General features: G+C 40.7%; 1 protein-coding gene across 1 annotated transcript in view; it reads right to left on the reverse strand.

The window, feature by feature from the left end:
* The window catches only part of megf10 (multiple EGF-like-domains 10), a 162,029-nt gene that overhangs the window by 117,618 nt on the left and 22,981 nt on the right, over positions 1–21,430 (reverse strand). The window contains exons 3-4 of the mRNA XM_084746363.1: positions 10,053–10,154; positions 9,700–9,800 (exon numbers count right to left, since the gene is read on the reverse strand). Coding sequence (XP_084602489.1) covers positions 9,700–9,800; positions 10,053–10,154 — 203 coding nt within the window. The remainder of the gene's footprint in view (positions 1–9,699; positions 9,801–10,052; positions 10,155–21,430) is intronic.

The following is a 21,430-nucleotide window of genomic DNA, read 5'->3' on the forward strand; positions in this document are numbered from 1 at the left end:
GGCACCTTCGGCGGGCAGAGGCATAAAAATGCTAAAAATACAAATAAGAAGCCCATTTTACACTGGCTTACTTTCTCAAAGCATTTATCATCATCTTCTTTTGCTTTTAGCAAAAACGACACACATTTCTACATTAGCCCATATTAGTGAGTAAATAAGTAAAACTTTATTTTATAAAGCACCAAAAAAAGTGATTCGAGGAAGAACACATACCCATACTCCAGTCACCACTGGTGGTGTATATATTGATGGTCCTAATAGACATTAGCACTCTAGCACTATTAACTGCACTGAGAAGACTTACTGTGTACTGCAAAAAGGCAGTTAATTCTTGGATGCCTTAAAGGAGCAACTTGTAGAATATGTATGTCATTTTTGAACATTTAAAATTTACTTGTTACTCCTTTACTAAGATTGGTATGTCCTTGCTATGGCTTAAAAGAAAAAAAAAATACAGTAACAGAAATCATTGCATCCCGCCGTTGTATTTATCAGCAGGTAAGTCTTACAGACAGTTCAAGTCTTTGTAGGCTACTTGGCTATTTTACAAGGTACAAGGTTCATGTATGATTTGATATCACAGTGTTGTATAAAGAAGTGTTAGTTGTAGTCCCTATATGCTACTCATAAAACAAAAAAAATCTATAAATAGATAAGGGCTGGGGCAATTCATTGACATAACTGATGTCATCGATTATGAAAATATGGCAATTTACTCAACATGTGTCAACGTGTCGCTATGAACTGCTGTGCCCAGTCAGAGCATGGATTCACCTGTAGAACAAGCTGTAGAGAGCAAGCCTCGCCAAGGTATGGCAAGATGGTGCCATGGATGGCTGCTTTGGTGTGTTGGTGCACACTGTTTCACCAAAGAAGAGCTCATGAACATCAGAGCAACAACTTCAGCAGATTTCTCTGCTCATCAGTGGTATTATTGGACATTCTCGCACAAAGGTGCGCTCATCTTTGCTCATGCAGTAAAAGGAGGGGGAGATGTGCTGGAGTGTTTGTACGTCTCTGCAGGCGTGGATAGTGTACCCCACTACCAGGAATGTTTCAACAAACTGGACAAACTTCAGCTACTGTTGGGGAAAAACAGTGACTTTTCTTCATTTTCCGTTTTGTGTTTCATGGAGACGTGGCTGTGTGGATTGATACTGGACTCTGCAGTCCAGTACTGCAACTGACAGGTTTCCAACTCTTCAGAGCGGGTCATGAGACAGAACTTTCAGGCAAAGCGAAATGAGGAGGAATCTGTTTTTATATTATATTATACCAACAGTGGTTGGTGCACTGACGTGACAGTGATCCTACAGCACTGTTCTCCTCTCCTGGAATAATTTTTCATAAACTGCAAACCCTTCTACTCCCCCCTTGAGTTCGCTTCATTCATTCTGGTTGGTGTTTACATTCCACCACAGGCCAACGTGCAGGAGGCGCAGCACATGCTCATCAACCAGATACTGTGTGTGGAGCGGACATACCCAGACTCCTTAGTTATCATCCTCGGTGACTTTAACAAAGGTAATCTCAACCACAAACTCCCCAAATACGAACAGTTCATTCAATGTCTGGGACACTCTGATCACGTCATAGTCCACCTGATTCCTTCATACAGACAGAAATTAAAGCTGTGTAAACATGAGGACATCAAAGTGGACCAGCAAGGCTGTGGAGGATATTCAGGCATGTTTGGACTGTACTGACTGGGATGTTTTCAGGTCTGCCACCAACAGTACACAGTACACAATGAGTATGCAGAGGCTGTGACATCATACATCAACTTCTGTGAGGGCCACTGTGTACCATCACACACCAGGGTGAGTTACAACAACGACAGGTTCACAGCCAAACTCAGACAGTTACAGTTGGAGAAGGAGGAAGCATTCAGGAGTGGGGACAAGAACAGGTTTAAAGAGTCAAAGTACAAGTTTAGCAAGGCGGTGAGAGATGCTGAACGTCAGTACTCTGAGAAACTCTGACAACAGTTCTCAGCCAATCATTCTGCCTCTGTAATCTGTCTGAGCCTTCTCCAGACAAACTATAAACCTACAGCCCCCCAATCCATAAATGACTTGCACTTGGTCAACGAACTGAATAAGTTTTACTGTCATTTTGAAAGACAGTGGGACAGACCAGACACCATCCCCCATGACACCCTTTACCAACTCCAGCCCAGGAGCCCCACCTCCCCCACACCAGCCTCTCCACTCCTGCCCTCCTCAGCACCCCCTCCCTCTGCCTCTCTATCACAGCAACACCTCTCTCCCCTTCTGCCACACTGTCCACAGTGACAACTCTCTCCATCCTGGAGAGGGATGTCAACAGACTCTTCAGGGGCAGAATCCCTGCACAGTAGCTGGACTCAGTCTCTCCCTCCACTTTGAAGCACTGTTCCGATCAGCTGTCTCCAGCGTTCACTGACATTTTTAACTCCTCACTAGAGACATGCCACATTCCAGCCTGCTTCAAGACCTCCACTATCATCCCCATACCCAAGAAACCAAGGACCACAGGACTTAGTGACTACAGACTCGTCACCCTGACCACTGTGGTAATGAAGTCCTTTGAGCACCTTGTTCTGTCACACCTAAAAAACCTCACAAACCCTCTCCTGGACCCCCTGCAGTATGCCTACAGAGCCAGCAGGTCTGTGAACAATACTGTCAGCATGGCCCTCCACTACATCCTCCAGCACCTGGACTGGTCCAGGAACCTAGGACAGGATCCTGGTTGTGGATTTCAGCTCTGCTTTCGACACCATCATTCCAGTACTGCTCCAGGACCAGCTCTCCCAGCTGAGCGTGCCCGACTCCACCTGCAGGTGGATCACAGACTTCCTGTCTGACAGGAGGCAGCATGTGAAGCTGGGGTACCATGTCTCTTACTCCCTGACCATCAGTACCGCCTCCCCCCAAGGCTGAGTTTTTTCTCCTCTGCTCTTCTCCTTGTACACCAACAGCTGCACCTCCAGTCATCAGTCCGTCAAGCTCCTGAAGTTTGCGGATGACACCACCATCATCAGACTCATCTCTGGTGGGGAATCACAGCTCTAAAGACAGTGGAGATGACTGGGGACTTAAGGAAGAGCCCAACCCCACCCACCTCCATCACCCTGTGCGACTCCCCAGTTCCTGGGCCCCATCATTACCCAGGACCTGAAGTGGGAGCTAAACATCAGCTGCCTCATCATAAAAGCCCAGCAGAAGATGTACTTCCTGCAGCAGTTGAAGAAATTCAACCTGCCAAAGACAATGATGGTGCACTTCTACACTGCCGTCATCAATTCCATCCTCACCTGTCCTCACCTGTCCACTGTCAGGGACAACGACAAATTGCAGTGTGTCATTCACTCTGCTGAGAGGGTGATCGGCTGCAACCTGCCATCCCTGCAGGATCTGTATGTCTCCAAGACCCTGAGGCGTATAAGTAAGATTGTAGCCGACCCCTCCCATCCCAGACATAAACTCTTTGTGACACTCCCCTCCGGCAGGAGGCTACAGTCCATCAGAACCAAAACCTCACTTTGTAAGAACAGTTTCTATCCTTATGCAACTGCCCTCATGAACAATGCCCATGTCCCCCACTAACACTGCCCCCATCCCACCCACCCCTCCCTCTTATACGTACATTAACGTAACTCTCCGACACCTGTCTGTTTTTTGCACCTTGCAATATCCCTGTATACTGTGAACTTGCACATTCAATGTCATCCTTTGCATTCATGCATAAAACTGCAGGACTCCATCTACCTCATCTACCTATCTATTTAAAGATCAGTAATATTTGTAAACATTGTACTTCCAATGGGCCATATGTAAGTCAATATCCAGACTTTGGCCAATTATAATCAGAGTCAAGAACAAAAACAAAATGGGCTTACAGGAAAGCCTCCAGGTGCTTAAAGAGATTTCACATCACTTACATTCTATATTCATTCTACAGCATAATTTCATTGAAGTGGCACATAATCAAAATACACTTTAACATGTCTGTTTGTTAATTATAAAACAGTAGATGAGGAAAGCTGTTTAGTCAGGAGATGTTGTCTTAGTAATATTTTAAAGCAATCTTTACTGGATGATGTGCTTCGGCAGAGAGTTCTTTGGAACCATAGCTCTGTGCATTACACTGTTCTTTAACATACTTGTCTTGATTTTGGGTAATGTAAATCTACCATGCCTGGTGTGATAATCATGTACATCTGAGCTCAGCATAATTGTTTATATAATGCCCTTGGTGATTTTGTAGGTAAAATATTTCTGATAAAGTTAAGCAAAGACCTGGTAAATCCGCTATCTTCATCATCATCATTTTGTCAGAAATTTTCCGTCAGATTCCAGAAATGATGGAATGGATTTGGATCTTCTACCCATGATATCATTAACAGTATTCTACAGTTTTTTATTATCATGTTTTATATTATTAATCAAATTTTGATAATACACCTGTTTCTTCCTTTTATTTAACCTAGTTACATAATTTGCAGTAAATTTGCCAGTCTGAAATGTAGCTAGACTTGTTTGCCACTTCCTTTGCTTAATCTCTCTGTGTCATACAATCCTGAAGTTCCTCATCCATCCAGGGAATCTAACATTTCTAACAGACACAACTCTTTTTCACAGGTGCATGTTTGTCAATTATTGTCAAAAATAGGTCATAAAAAGCTTTGAGTGCTTCATATGGATCCTCTACTGTCCCAGCATAATTTCTAACATCTTGGTAAAAGGCAGAGACAAAGGTTTAGTTCTCTGCAGTTGCCTAAAGACAAAGGTGGTCTAGGGGTACCAAATATGATTTTGTATACTCGGGTCTGTCACATTCATACTCCGTGAACTTGGTTACACTCATATCTTAGGCCTGAAAATTGTGTGGACGCTTGGGCATGCTCTTCAGAGGCTTTGTGGAGCTTGGTGGCATGCAGGCCTGAAATAATTAAAACAAACATTAAGAATAACCAATTGATTTTCAACTGTATTAAAGTGTGGCAGGAGATGTCTGAGTATATCGACAGACAAGCCATTAAATCTATTCTATCTCCTATCTGTAATAACCAGGAATTTTCATGTGACAGGGGATGTTTGAGGATGGTGTCTTGATGCCCTTTCAGCACCTCCAAGACAAATTTAATCTCCCTAAAGATCTTTTTTTTTTTTTTTTTTTTTTTTTTGCATATTTACAGCTGAGGTATTTTATTGATTAACTTGTAAAGCTTCACATAGCTTGAGAACTGTGTGGGATCTTTAAGACTACAATAAGAAAGGATCCAGTACTAGGATCACTAGGTTTGCCCTCCAAGGAAGTAGCACTTTCCCATAATCAGTACAAATTGTTGGAAAAAACATTTGCTTCTTGCTTGTAAATGCATCCTGCTAAAATGGATTAAAGAAACTCCACCAACAGTAACACACTGGTACAGGGAGATTTTCAGTGTTCTGCCTAATGAAAGGATAGATGCAGTCCTGAGGGATAATGAGGAGTCATTTCTTAAAATTTGGAAACCCGTCCTAGATTATTCATCAGTTGAGCTCAGACATACTCAGTTGAAAGGGGTCTGACATATTATAATAACACTTCAGAGTTGGCTTTGTTACTACTTGTGTAAGATCACATGTAACTGTCCACTCAAGAACAAACTTCTCACTGTAACAATCTCATGAGTTCCAGGCAATATTCAGGTTCCCAAGAAAGAATATTTCATTGTCATAATCACACACCCAGTCCAGCATGTCACACAATTTATCAAGATCAGTGATGTTTGCACTGGCTGGCCTATAATCTCATCCTACCATAGCAGTCTCAGATGAGACACATGACCTTGAAGCCACAGTGCTTCAGAGTCTCACACAAACAGGCAAGTTTGTTAAACTCATGCCCAACATTAACACCAAGGTTGTCATGGGTAACTGGACTTGATAGAGTTCTTGAAGATGTTTCGCCTCTCATCCAAGAAGCTTCTTCAGTTCTGACTGACTGGTTGGGAGTTCGGGTATTAAACCTATTTGGGGTCGTTAACAACCAGTCCAACCAGTCAGTAGAAAAATACTTAAAATTAAAGTTTGTTAGAGTGCCCACCATTTTAAGTAAATTATCCAACTGTTGCAAAAAAAACCTGATTATCAATAGCAGCTTTAATAAGAAAAACACTGGGGAGTTATTACTTGCAACCACACCTACGCAGCCATCTCAGATGTCACAAGTCAAGTGAAGCACCGAGCAACCTGTCTTCCTGCAGGAGCAGCAGAGTGACAGCAGCATCACCCTGTTTACTTTAATTATCAATACATGGAACATATTTCTGTTAGTAGAAGTCGCTTAATAAAGATTTTCTAGATGTTTCTTCATCACCCTGTGTTGAAAATGATGTCTGGACCACTGCTGTTAACTTGCATCATCTAACAGTGTTATTCGGTTGTTTTGTATAAATGATTTATAATGCAGACTTTTTTTGTGGTCCTAGATAAACAGGCGTTGCTTTCTCTGCAACAATTAAGTTAAAAGGATTGCTTTGTGTGATGATCTGTAGGGAGGGATAGGGATTTCTTTCCTGTGTGTCAACCCCTGCTCCCCCCCCCCCCCCTCCAACAAGCATCTGTTGTGAGACTGAATTTATATCTGTACAAGAGAGCAGAGAGAAAGAGGTTTTTAAAAGTGTTTGTGTTCAGCTCTCAGTACCTCTGCAGCTTTTAACTAATCTTTGAGGTTTGAAATGAAATTTCTCTCTTGTGTCATTATTTTTACATTCAGGTATCTGCTTTTTTTTTTTTTACAGTTTGATGTTCACTTTCAGCCATATAGGTGTCATGTTAAGTTACTGCTGGTGAAAGACTAGCATTTCCTGATCTTGCTGCTTTATAATAAAAGTGCTAAAATAACAAAATAACAGTGAAGAATTTATAGGAAACAATGTTCATGGGAAAGTGTTAACCACTGTTTACAGCCACTCAACTTGAGCCTAGTAAAACTCTTTTTCAGTTACTTTCAGTTACTGCTCCCATGTACAACTCTCATGATCCGCTCCATTTTTGTTCATTTTGGAGGCTTGGTATTGCACTTATAAGGAATAAATAGGCTGCAACAGTTTTAGTCAATGTTGAAAATGAAACTAAAATTTTCACGGCCACTGTCCACAACTGATTTTAATGTGGACACTTAGGGGAAGTAATCAGAATTTCATTTGACTTGACTTGAGACTTGCTTTACCTGAGCAATGACTTGTTTGCTTGACTTACAGCAGGGACTTGACTTGCTTGTGACTTGGTTCTTGCTTGAGATTTGTGATGGTTAAGACTTGAGACTTGCACATGTGTGACTTACCTTGGATATGCATGGGCGGCTTAGCCCTGGAGGACTCTAGAAGGGCATAAGCCAAGTTTACGGAAGGTTGAGTTGTGACACAATAAACTGCTGTACCTGGTCAAAGCATGGATTCACTGTTTCCTGTTTGTGAACACCCAAGCATGATATATTACAATTATCAACAGGGGGACTGTATCTTTTTTAGTAGTTAAATATTAAAAGTAATTTCTGTACTGTTGTTGTAAAGTTACACCATGTATCATCTAATGTTGTTATTTGGCCATGTTATGTTTTCTGTTTACTTTAACAGCTATGTATGAGTGAGGAAATGCTTCAACTAATGGTACAGGCAGTTGTTACAGTCTGTAAATAGTTTCTGTTACTTTGCTTGTCCCACACTGATGCAAAAATACATTTGTCAGTAATTATCTTAACTGTATATTTCTCCAGTGGTTACATGAAACTACGTCATGACAGTTTTGAGTTTTAAATTGAGCACTTAAGGGAAATTGCTGACACAGTGATTAAATTAAAATCTGGCATAGCAAGTCTTTTTAATTTAAAATCCAGGAATTTTCTTATCAGGCATTTGGCAAATAGGCTGCATTAAATATGATGGAAATTAGACTCATTTTAAAATATGCCACTATTATCATCATTCTGATGCACGGCATGTGTCTATTTTTCAGGATTATGAATATTAAAATAATGGTATTTAATTTGATATTTATTTGGGGTATATTAATTGTTATACCAACTAAGTAATAAAAAATAAACTTAAATTAGTTGTTAGATTAGTAACTAATAAAAAAAAATTGTTATATCATATGTCATTTAAAAAAAATTGTTATGTGCAGCCCTATAGAACTGTAGTACTGAACTGAATATTCAACCTAATTCTACTAATTGTTTGTATTATTGTATTTTTTTTACAACATTGTAGCATCTATCATCTTTTTTTTTTTTTTTAATTCTAATGTAAGGCAGGCCCCCAGCTCCAGAAACAGATCCATACAAAGAAAATGTACTAAATTAAGATAGATTACATGAAACAAAAATGAAAAATGAAAACCTGAGTCAACTGTACATCTGTTTTAGTACTGCCATGTTGTTTCTGCCTTTTGGAGGGACGTTTAGAAAATGTGTAATGCAGTGAGGCTGTGCTTCCAACTAGACTTTGTCTCTGTGATATTGGGCAATATCACTGAGTAAAATGGTTACATCATTAATTTGATTATTGTGTCAGGGAAAAGATTTATTTTCAAAGCTGCTTTTATTTTGTAGGGATATAGTGCAAAAACAAATGTTGACTTTAAAAGCACAGAGAAGGATAGGGAAGGTTGTTGAAGTTTATTTGGATATATAGTTTTGAGTGTGTATTGGTTTTATTTAGTGTGATTCTAGTGTAGTGTTTTCTTGTTTAATTGTTTGTTTTGCTGTTCTTTTGTGAGTATTGTTGTCTGTGTCTGTCTGGTGAGTTATGTCTGTTTTTGTTATTAAATTAATACTTTTTTAAATAAAAAAAGAAAGAAAATACATTTAACCTTAAAGCAATTCAACTTTGTTTGCAATCTAACTCCCATCTGGAAATGCCATGATACTGGGAGTATCTGGTAAATCCTCCTCCTTCCTGTGTTTGCTTGAGGAGCTCAGTGAGCAGCATGTGATGGCTGCTCATACAACAGAGCCTTTTCACACCAAAATAAAATCCCCTCTAAAGGCCTGGGGCACAATATCACAGCCCCTGCATGAATCACACTGTGATAGCCATCTCTTCCACAATACACTGATATCATGACTTTAAAAAATAAATAAATAAATAAATAAATAAATCAGAACTACTTCCACCATCAGAACAGCAAGCTGTGTGTTAACATAATGCTTTCTGTTACTGTCACTGCTGAACAACTGTTGTTGTTTTTGCCACTGGCCACTGTGGCTCCACACCTGTCACTGCCTACTGGCTACTGACATAAAGGGGCGGGGGGGTTACACACTAGCCTCGTTGGGAAGTGAAATCACTGTAACAACACATGTAGAATACGCAGGTCCTGAACAGTGTCATTCAGCTCAACCAAGTTTTTGTGCATTAATATCACTTCACTCATGTATCCATCTTCTCATTGAATTTGTCATCTGTCTGTCAAATGCTGTCATTTTAAAGTTATACTTTTTTCTAGTTTTCTATCTGAAGAAATCTCTGCAAATAGATTTGAATAGCTGAATGTGTAACTGGGAAGAGGGAATGATTCTGGTTTAGAGTTTCACTATCCACTTCAGCCTTTTGCCTCTTGCACAATACTTCTCCGCTTGGTTGTCAGCATTATCATATTATCTATCATGTGTTTGTCAATCTGACCACCCTTCTGCGTGTGTGTGCGTCTGTGTAAAGATGCTCACGAGCACAGATGTCTCCATTTTCATAGAAGCCTGGGCAGCACTGGGACTTTCTCCGGTACATGGTCTTCTCTCCTCTGCGATATGCTGTCCGATAGCTCACCCTGCATACAGACAGGAAGTGAGGTCACATACAGGATCAGACACTCAGTAAAGGAGTTGCTAACAGGTGCATACACATACACACAATGTTGTTTACTTTGTCCTCAAAGTGGGGGTTAGGAGCTGTACTTAACTGTCCCATGTTCAAGTTGTACATCTTTTGTGATATATTTGAAAATAAAAAAAAAAATATTGATAAGGCTTGGAACACTCTCAAATCACTCTCTGTATCAGGCCTCAGATGAGGTCCTCACCTGTGTCTGGTGCACTTGAACCAGTTGAGGATATCGGTGCAGCTGGTGTAATAAATCTGATCAAAGGGATGGGCGTATGACTCTTGCACTGTCACTGAGTAACTGAAAGCACAGGAAAATAGAGGAGAGGGAGATGAGACATGAGGAGCAGAATCAGTTAAAAAGGTGAAGGTCAACTTTATGGTCACATATACAATCACAAACAGCACAATTATACAGGGAGATATAATGTATTTAAATTATCCTGGTATTAGGAGCAGTAGGCAGTCACTGTGCAACACCCACAGACCAACTAACCAGCACCTTGGGGAGAGCATGCAAAGTTAACACTGACATATCCTGCTCAAACCAAATCCACACCTCCTGCTCTGTGCTAACAGTGAGCTCATATTGAATCTCAGAGTCTCCTGAAGAATCCAGTTAAAGCCTCACACCAAGCTTTTTTCAAGTTTTGCATTTTAACTTTGAGTGATAATTAACTTTATTAAGCCTACTATGTTGAACAGTGAAGCACACATGGTGTGATCAATCTGCTGTGCTCAGCAGCAGCCTCTGAATGCCACTGGAAAGTGGAATCTGTTTCAACTCAATATCATGACACTGAAAACACCAAATTACATTATTTAATGAATTACATTTGTTTAAAACATGAACAATTGTAAAATCTCACTTCTGTTAGCCTGTTCAGTCAGACAGCAACAGATCACAGGCTGAACTTGGCATTTCATCCTTGCATGAAGCTGCAGTGAAGGTCAAGTTGCATGCAGCATGCATAGTTTATATTATGTTCATTATAATCTTGGTTAATGTTGAAATTATGTTCTTGTGCCTCAATAACAATTATCAATACCACCAGATGAAATACTAAAGTGATCAGGTTTAGAATCCACATACATTGGGATAGAGTGCCTCTGTTCCCAGGATAGAAAATGTGTCATTTTTGGGAAAATATTTATCCCTACCCCTCACCACATCACCCCCCCCCACACACACACACACAAGTATCTAAGTCAAGTTGGTGCCAATGTATAGATGTATGTGTGTGTGTGTAGCTGTTTCAGGCATGATATTCAACCACCCATGATTATCTAAATTTCCTGTGTCTGGTTAACTGACACACAACTCCTCTAAGAACTTAGAGGAAAATTAGTATTATTGAATGATATTACAGTATAGTGCTGCCGTGTTGCGTTGATTGGATTAACAGTAACGTTACAACTCCATGTATCTTGAGACATCGGCCGTTGAGTGACAGTTTTCACTCATATCCCTCTTTAGCAATCCTGGCTTTCCTTCTTGACCTTTGATAGGGTCATCTTGAGCGAGTATGTTGCAGACAGCTCGTGCACCTAGAACAAGTTTGTGAGAGGGCGCAGAGTGAAACTGAGTGAAAGTGGAAATTATTGCACCTTCATATTGAACATAGCATTACCAAACATGCAAACACATTTGTTTAGCACAGAATAGATTTTTGTCTGCTCAATCTGAAGGGGTTTTTTTTGCTCACATTTAATTTTTCCTCAAAAGTTGATTTGTGTGCTTGCACAAAATATTTTTTTTGTGCTCAAAATATCTTTCTGTGTTCAAAATATTTTTCTGTGCTCACAAAATATTTTTCTGTGTTCCAAATATTTTTCTGTGCTCGAAATATTTTTCTGTGCTCACAAAATATTTTTCTGTGCTCAAAATCTACAGTTGCTAGCTCAGGATTTTGGCAAAACTATAACTCCATAGTCCATTACCACATTTTTGCCCTGAGATGGCCACACTCTGGAGTGGGGCCAAAGTGAGCCTGACCCACCTCCAAGCAGGCTGCGGTGATGTCTCTCTGGCCACAGCTAACCTGTCATGAGCGACTTTTCTCCCTCTCAAACAAGTGAGTGTTGTCACACTCAGCGTGTGTGTGCAGGATAGAAGAGCGGAAGACGTTTTTTTAAAGTCTCTTCATGTTTAGCTCTCAGTACTTTTGTAGCTTCTAACAGAACTACAGAACTAACTGTTTGTACTTTCAGCTGTGTCATGTTCAGGTACTGCTGATGAAACCCCTTCATGAAAACAATTACCTTATTGTGCCACTTCATAGTAAAAGCATTTAAATAAAGAAACAACATGGGACTTACTGTGAACAATTTCAGGAAACAGCGTGTTTATCCCAGAGAAATATATGAACAGTTTATCCACCACTTTACAGCCACTCAACTCGAGCCTCCTCAAGCTTATCTTCCAGTATAAGACACCTTCAAGTGGGTAGCCCTGTTAAATGGGCATGCAAACCCCACTGGGCTGGGGCTGATAAGCCGAGTCAAACCAATTCGAGCCAGGTCAGCTCTGTGTATGCCACCGCTTTTCATGCAGCAGACTGTGGTTCGGATCCCAGCCCAGAACACAAAGACAGATAAGGGTTAAATCGTTAGTGAGTATGTGTGTGTGTGTGTGTGTGTGTGTGTGTGTGTGTGTGTGTGTGTGTGTCAAAGCAGGATTACCACCCTGCTCCAGCACACTCTGTATACCATTACTACTGTACTCTGTGTGCCCCTGCATTTCTGTGGAGTCCATTAGTGAGACCTGAATGACTGTCTCACAGGCTAATCAAAAAAGACTTTGGAGGGGTGGTGAAAAAAAGTTCACTTATGACTGCCTTGTGAGCTGTTTTTACCACAGGCTCTTGCAGACATGCATTTTTCATTTAATTACTCGATCACTTATGGCTGCTGTTAATCATTACTAGTCAATTTCGATTTAAGTATTGTTAGTTCCACTTTTTAAAAATCTATTATTATCAATGAATTGTTCAGTCTTTGAAATTTGCCAATATTAAGTACCATCTTCACATAGTTTATTCAGTCTGCTCAAAAATCTGCAATATATTCACAAGTATATGAAACAGAGAAATGCAGCAAATCTTCACAATAAATAATCAGATGTTTTGTTTGAGTACATGTGAATTACTTAATAGACAAATCAATTAGCAAATCACATATCATTGATGGGTTTTCTGTCAACTGACTGAACTCAATTCCACACTTGTACCAATAAAACTAGGGTTGCAATTAACAATATTTTTGTGACTTATTGGTCGTTTGACTCTAGATATGACCCTTTGCATTTTTCATGAAAACAGTACTGGCCACTATATACTTAGAAGGGGAGAATGAAGCTAGCAAACTAATAGTTTAACAGTAAAACATCTCTGACACTAACTGCTTCCTATAGCAGTGGTGCCCTACCAGTCAATCACAATCTAGCATCTTCCTCCCACAATTACAACTACTTACCAATACCAATACCGAGGACTTTAATTCCCCTGAGTATTTTTTTCTCAAGGCACAGCTACCTGGCAGCTAAAATGAACCATTTTCTAACTGCTACAGGAATGTTCACAATAATAATAATAATAAATATAATATAATAAAATACTACATATATATATATATATATATATATATATATATATATATATATATATATATATATATATATGTGTGTGTGTGTGTATATATATATATACATATATATATACATATACATATATATATATATATATACAGTAAATTAGTGAACAGATAATAAGTCATAAAAATAAAAGCCTTGAGCCAAGCTGTTCTGAAGTCTAGTGGTACAGCAGCAGATACTTCTGTATCTCTTGCCAGATGGCAGCAAAGTAAAAGGGTGTGACTGGGATGGTTGTTGTCTTTTAGTATCCTTGGAGCTGTGCATGGTATTTCCTGAAAAAGATCTTCAAATAATTGTTTCTAATTTCTTATAATTTCTAATCTCTTCTTTTTTTTTTATTAAATGCACAGGTAGTCATGTAGCTTGCTGCTATGGGAAAACAACAACAACCTCTGAGCTAGAAAACTAAGTGCTAAAAATGGCAAATTAGCATCTTAGTCACTAACAGTATGAGCCTAAACAAGCTAGATGCTTTTCTTTTGCAATGATTTAGCTATGTTAATGAAATGGCTCACATTCTGATCCACCAAAAACATTCCCTGCCAGCACCAACACTATCTTGCAGGGGCAGCAACACTGCATCCACCCAAGACAATTGTGATTGGTTCAGAGAAGTAGTGTTAAGTCAGAGCATTTTTCCCCTAAAGCAAAAAGATCATGTGTGGAGTCCTTCTCAAATGCTGAACGTTCTGATCTGGCTATGCGAGACTAATGCACAGCTTGTCAGCTGAACATGCAAAAATGTGAAATGTCCCTACAGGCAAGCCTACAATTCAACATGGGTAGATAGAATTAGATAGGATGAAGAATATGTAGAGAAGAAATAATGAATGAATATCCCTTTACTTGGTTATAAACTGAGCCTTTCTTTTAAGGACATTACCATTTTCCCTACCTATATTTTTACCATTAACTTAGAAAACTAAGTACAAAAAATAATGAGAAAAGGCTGAACCACTCAGTTTTCCTATGTTTATCTAAAGAACACAGGCAAAAAAACAAACATTAAAATGTATTTTTTTCTTTTCATCATACCAGAACTTATTACTATATACTATGGTTATCCTAACATATAAACATTTTTCCTGCATTCTTCTGCTGACTGACTTTATTTATTTAAATTTCTGTTTTCAGAAAAGGCACACCACACAACCACAACTTCCCCCAAAACCTTAAGATCTTGGCAGGTCTGAAACTTTCTTAAGAAGCCTCATTATCATCAACTTGACAAAGTGTGTGTGTCTCAGGCCGCTTTTCTCCTCTCCTCTCTCTCTTGTCTTTCTCTGAGTCTTTCTCTGCAGTCAGTCTTCAGGACAACACAGTAGGAGTATGTATGCAGCTGTTTCCTCAGATTAGTCAGTGAAAGGCAATATAGCTGGGAAATCTGCCTCCACTTTAATTCTTTTACACCTCAGTTGAACAACAACAGTCTTTTTTCACATAGTTCACACATACGAACCCACATATGTTTAAAGAAAGATAAATCAATGAATAACAACAAAACATACTGAATTTAAATAAAAAAGGACAAAATGAAAAACGATAACAACATAAATACACTCCACATACAACTATTTCATAGTGATTGTGTACCCTGATGTCTCAGAAATTCCAATAAAAGTTCCTATACTTTTTCAAATTCTCCTGCCCTTCCTCTGGTTATGTAAGTCAGTTTTTCTAATACAACATAAAGTGCCATCTCCCTCACCCACATGCCTCTCGAAGGTATATACATTTTTCTCCAAGATAGGGCTATCATTCTCCTGGCCCACAGGAGTCCAAAGTCTATTAAAGTTGTTCGTTGTGAACTAGTAACAAAGTTCTTTGGATATATGCACACACAATTTTGCCTGGTAAGGTACCTTCATTCCAACAATCTTAGATATAGTCTCAACAACTGTTTTCCAGTATTCTTTCAATTCTGGACACTCCCATACACAGTGGAACAGAGTCCCCTTTCCTTCTAAACATTTTACACAAGTGTCTGGGATGTCAGGGGACCAACGGTTCAACTTAACCAGGGTAATGTAAGTTCTCATTAACCATTTGTATTGCAGTAATTTCATTCTTGAATTGATTTGTTTTTTTCTCGAGTTTTAAAGCATGCCTTCTCCCAATCAGTCTCTTCTATGTCCTCTTGAAGATCTAATCTCCATGCCTCAAGCATATCTATAGTAGACTCTGTGTCATATGTTATCAAAGTTTTATAAAATAAAGAAACTTGACTTCTACCTTTCAGGTTTTTAGAATTGTGAGATTTTCAAGATGTGACAAATGTGGTTCAGATTTTAAATTTGTATGCTTAGATAATATGAAATGCTTCAACTGTGAATATTTAAAAAAGTATTTTTTAGGGATATGGTATTTCTTTTACACCTCAGTTAATGGATTTCCAAGCTTCCTTTTCATTAGAAAATCAGTCAACAGATTAATTTACCTTTTTTAACACATTTGTCTTGAAAAAGTGTCACTTACTGTGTTTAAGTTTTTGCAACGATTGGTATGATTTCACTTATTAATTCTTAACTTATTCATTTGTTTAATCTGTCAAACAGAAATGTGAAAACAATCAAGTTTCACAAATTAATGAGTGAGCTGTTGATAAGTATATTTCTGAACTTTGGAAAGAGCCAAGGTAGCTGTTTTTTTTTAGCTGGGCTAACCATGCCCTGAGCCAACTCTGCTTTCTACGGCTCTGGTTATTCAGTGTTACCAGTTGATGCCATCAGAATCAATAAGAACATCAGGCAAAGCTGGCTCTGGCTTGGAGGTGGAGTTTGATTCTCTGCTGGCGTGGTCAGAGAGAGGTGCTGCGCAAACTGTAGAGTATCATGAACAATGATGCTCATCCTTTCCATGATGCACAGGAGCACCGTCAGCAGTAGACTAAGCACCACAGAATACTACAGAAAATCTGATCTTCCTGCAATCAAACTTTGAAACTCATCTACCTCATGTCAAGAGACAGCTGAAGCATTTCATCTCTATTCTGCTATGTTCACTTAATGTCTCTCTTTCTCCCTGTATTACTATCTCTCTGAGCCAGTTCTGAGTTTCCTGGGTGCTAAGCAAAATTCTGCCACGGAGCCTTCCTACCTTAAGGCTAGGAAGGCTGATCCATAAGCATCCATCCATCCATCCATCCATCCATCCATCCATCCATCCATCCATCCATCCGTCTTCAACCGCTTATCCAAAATCGGGTCGTGGGGGTAACAGTTCCAGCAGGGGAACCCAGACATCCCGTTCCCCAGCCATATTAGCAAGCTCTGAAAGGGGGATCCTGAGGCCTTCCCAGGCCAGGGCAGAGGTATAATCCCTCCACCTAGTCCTCGGTCTGCCCCGTGGCCTCCTCCCAGCTGGATGTGCCTGGAGCACCTCCATAGGGAGGTGACCAGGTGGCATCCTTACAAGATGCCCGAACCACTTCAACTGGCTCCTTTCTACACAAAGGAGCAGCAGCTCTACTCCGAGTTCCTCATGGATGACTGAGTTTCCCACCCTATCCCTAAGGGAGATGTCAGCCATCCTCCCGAGAAAAAACATTTCGGTCACTTGTACCTGCGATCTCATTCTTTCGGTCATGACCCACCCTTCATGACTATAGGTGAGAGTAGGAATGAAGATTGACTGGTAGATCGAAAGCTTCGCACTCTGGCTAAGCTCTCTTTTGGTCACAATAGTGCGGTAAAGCGAACATAATGCTGCTCCTGCTGGTCCAATTCTCCAGCCCATCTCACATGCCAGTGTCCCTTCACTCGAGAACAAGACCCCCAAGATACTTGAACTCTCTCACTTAGGGTAAGGACTCATTCCCTACTTGGATTAGACAATTCACCGGTTTCCTGCTGAGAACCATGGCCTCAGACCTAGAGGTGCTGCTCCTCATCCCAGCTGCTTCACACTCGGATGCGAACTGATCCAGTGAGCACTGGAGGTCACATGATGTCATCAGAACCACATCATCTGCAAAAAGCAGCTTTGCAGTCCTCAGGCCACTGAACTGCACACCCTCCCCCCAATGACTGTGCCTCAATATCCTGTCCATGAAAGTCATGAACAGAATTGGTGATAAGGCGCAGCCCTGATGGAGACCAACCCCCACCGGAAAAGAGTCCGACTTACTACGGAGGACCTGGACACAGCTCCCGCTTTTGGCATACAGAGATTGGATGGCCTTAAGCAGTGACCCCCTCACCTCATGTTCCTGCAGCACCTCCCACAATGTCTCCCGTGGAACCCGGTCATACGCCTTCTCCAAATCCACAAAACACATGTAGACAGGCATACTCCCATGCCCCCTCCAGGATCCTTGTGAGAGTGAAAAGCTGGTCCGCTGTTCCACAACCAGTGCAGAACCCACATTGTTCCTCTTCAATCCGTGGTTCAACTATCAGCCTGAACCTCCTTTCCAGCATCTTAGGGTAAACTCTCCCAGGGAGGCTGAGTAATGTGATGCCTCTATAATTGGCCCACACCCTCTGGTCCCCCTTTTTGAAAAGGGGAACCACCACCCTGGTCTGTCACTCCTTAGGCACTGTCCCAGACTTCCACACAATGTTGAAGAGACATGTCATCCACGACAGCCCCTCACCACCCAAAGCCTTCAACATTTCTGGGCAGATCTTATCAGTCCCTGGGGCTTTGCCACTGTGGAGTTGTTTGACTACCTCAGTGACTTCCTCCAGGGAAACTGACAATGATCCCCTGTCATCCTCCAGCTCTGTCTCTACCATAGAGGGTGAGTTAGTTGGCTTTAGAAGTTCCTCAAAGTGCTCCTTCCACCACCAGATTACCTCCTCATTTGAAGTCAACAGGGTCCCATCCTTGCTATATACAGCTTGGATGGTACCCTGTTTCCCTCTCCTGAGGTACCAGAAGCGCTTTGGTGCTGACTGAAAGTCCTTATCCAAACTCCTCCCACAGCAGCTGCTTTGCCTGTGTCATGGCAGAGGCTGCCGTCCTTCAGGCCTGTCGGTACCTTGCAACTGCCTCCAGAGTCCCCCGAGATAACATATCCTGGAAGGCTTCCTTCTTCAGTTGGACAGCATTCCTGACCACTGTCCACCACAATGTTCCAGGGTAGACTTGCACCGATGGACCGGCCAGAGACCAGAACCAGCCGGTTTTCAGCGTGACCGGCCCTGACCAGTGACTGGCCGGTCAGCGTCACATATCTGATTCTGTACCCGTCATTGTCACACACATGTTCTGCACGATGGTCACGTCATGCACGCAGCAGACAAACTGACCGTGATATCAACACAGCGCTGATAACAGCTACACACACTCAGACACATGCTTGCATGAAGTTGATGTTAGCGACAGATTCCAAGAAGGACAGGATAAAGAGAAGACAGACAGTCTACAACAAGACAGAGCAGCTGACAATTTCGCAAAACAGCCATAAACTTTGTAGCTCTTCAGGCTAATATTAGCCAGCAGTAGGCAACTGTTCACAGACTGACAGTTAAAATCTCACCTCCTGTTCTGGCTGACGAATAAACAACCTGTGTTGATGTGTCTCCTCAAACATTTTCTCATCCAGACTCGTTTAACTTTTGGATCTGTTTTTCTCACAGCAAAGTTTTATCGTAGCAAACTGTTGCACAGCGTCCGTCTCCGGTTTGTTTACATCTGCCTCCACAGGAGATCATGTGAAATCGCGTCCTGCGAAATCTCGCAAGATCACATTTAGCTGATTCATAATCTTAATGTAAACCTATAATAGCCCTGGCTGTAACCTGGAGGACTTTGGAGAAGATTTAAATAGTATTTCATGAATATTTAATAGTCGGTGTCTTATTATGAACATCTAATTTAATTTTTACAAGAAAAGTTGCAAATATGTTTGTGAATGCTGTCAATTACAGTTCTTAGAAAGACTGAAAATCGTAATTGGCCAATTTCGGAATCGGCAGGTCAGACCCTTATAAAAACTGGAAATCGGAATCGGCTAAGAAAATTGCAATTGGTGCATCTCTATTCCAGGGTTGCCGCCCCTTGAGGAACCTACAACCCTAAGACCACAGCTCTCAGTCACATCCTCAGCAATGGACATTTTGAACATCGACCACTCCGCAGGGATGCCAGAGAAGCTCTGCTGGAGGTGGGAGTTGAATGTCTCCTGGACAGAGGCCTCCTCCAAACGTTCCCAGCTGACCCACACTACACGTTTGGGCTTGCCAAGTCTGTCCAGAGGCTTTACCCGCCACCTGACCCAGCTCACCACCAGATGGTGATCAGTTGACGGCTCAGCCCCTCTCTCTACCAGAGTGTCCAATACATATGGCTTCAGATCACATGATACAATCACAAAATCAATCATTGACCTTTGGCCTAGGGTGCTCTGGTACCATGTACACTTATGAGATCCATAAGGAATGTAACCTTTTTTCTTTTGCCACACAGTTGATACTCCAGTGCTCTCACTACAATCCTCCCTCCTTCAGTTTGTGCCATGTCAGTCTAAGAATAAGTAGACCTATACAGAATGAGGTATAAACAAACAATATTTATTGAATGGAATATTTTCTATAGAATCTTGAAAAGATAGTTCACCCAAAAATGAAAATTCAGTCATTATCTACTCACCCTCAAGCTGATTGAGGGTCGGGTTCAGTTTTTCAGTCCACAAAACACTGCTAGAGTTTCACAAGAACACAGTGTTGGGAATCCAGGTGCCCCTATAAGTTCAGTTGGTAGGGTATGTGTTGAGGCTATCAGTCCTCTGCAGCGGCTGCCAGTTTGATTCCTGCCTGCAGCACATTTGGTGTGTGTCATCCGCTCTCACTCTCCCCCTTTCCTGTCATATCTTCAGCTGTCCTATCTAAATAAAGGCAAAAAGCCCAAAAAATAACCTTAAAAAAAAGACAAAAAAGAAATTTTTAGCCTGAATCTGAACTGGGTGTGTGTGGCATGGTGGTGTGCAAATGGCATGTTGGGTTAGGAGACTTGGATTATGACAGATGAGCAGTATGGAAGCATTTTATGGTTTCTTTCCAGGTGTTTTTTATATTTGAAAATGTTTGGTCACCATTCACTTATATTGTTTGGGAGATTCTACAACACTGTTTTCATGCAAAACTCATATCAAGTTTACCTGATTGCTGTTCCCACACTTATTACTTATTTTTTCTCTCTTTTGTGACTGCAAGGATAGCCACGTCCTCATCATCAATGTTATAAACACTGACACCCAATTTGACACAAGGGGGAGGTGGGGCCCTTGCCTAATTTGCGGGGCCTTACACAATTTACATAGTGTCTGTATAGGGCTGACATTACATACATTACAACAATAGCAACTCTATGACCTGAGGAACATAATGGAACATAACCTGTACTTAGCTTTGATATTGTACACACATAGCTATTTACCATTTCTCATACATAACTATGATTCTTACCATTAACCTTTTTTATATATTCAGTCTCTCTTGGATTTCATGGGCCTTTTTTGGAATTGTTGTAATGTTTCTAAAAAATTGGAATGTATGTTGCAAATGTTTTTAGGCATTTTTTGCAATGATCAAGTGACCATTGCAATGAAAATTGTGAAAGAAGGTTGCAACCTTTTTGTGTAACTCATTAAAAATCGAAGGCAACTGTAACCCCAGTGAATTTAAGAGATACTCTAAACCCTACTTTTAAATTTTGTATATAGTTGCTTACATGTTACAGTTCAAGTTAAACCTTCATTGATTATTGTATATGCATACATTTATATGAAACCCTCACAATTGTTGAACTGAATAGTAGAGTTATTATTGCAGTTTGATGAAAAATCCTGAGGGTGGCACTAAGCATCTGCAAAATGCACCTGTAGGGAGTAGCAAGTAGCGTAATACCTTCTTGGTGCAAAACAGTTTCTTTAATGCCTTTCAGTCTGGATTTCGAGCACATCACAGCACTGAGACTGCACT

The sequence above is a fragment of the Lutjanus erythropterus genome, chromosome 20 (assembly GCF_056507025.1).
Source record: "Lutjanus erythropterus isolate fLutEry1 chromosome 20, fLutEry1.hap2, whole genome shotgun sequence".
In the NCBI taxonomy this organism is placed as follows: Eukaryota; Metazoa; Chordata; class Actinopteri; order Lutjaniformes; family Lutjanidae; genus Lutjanus; species Lutjanus erythropterus.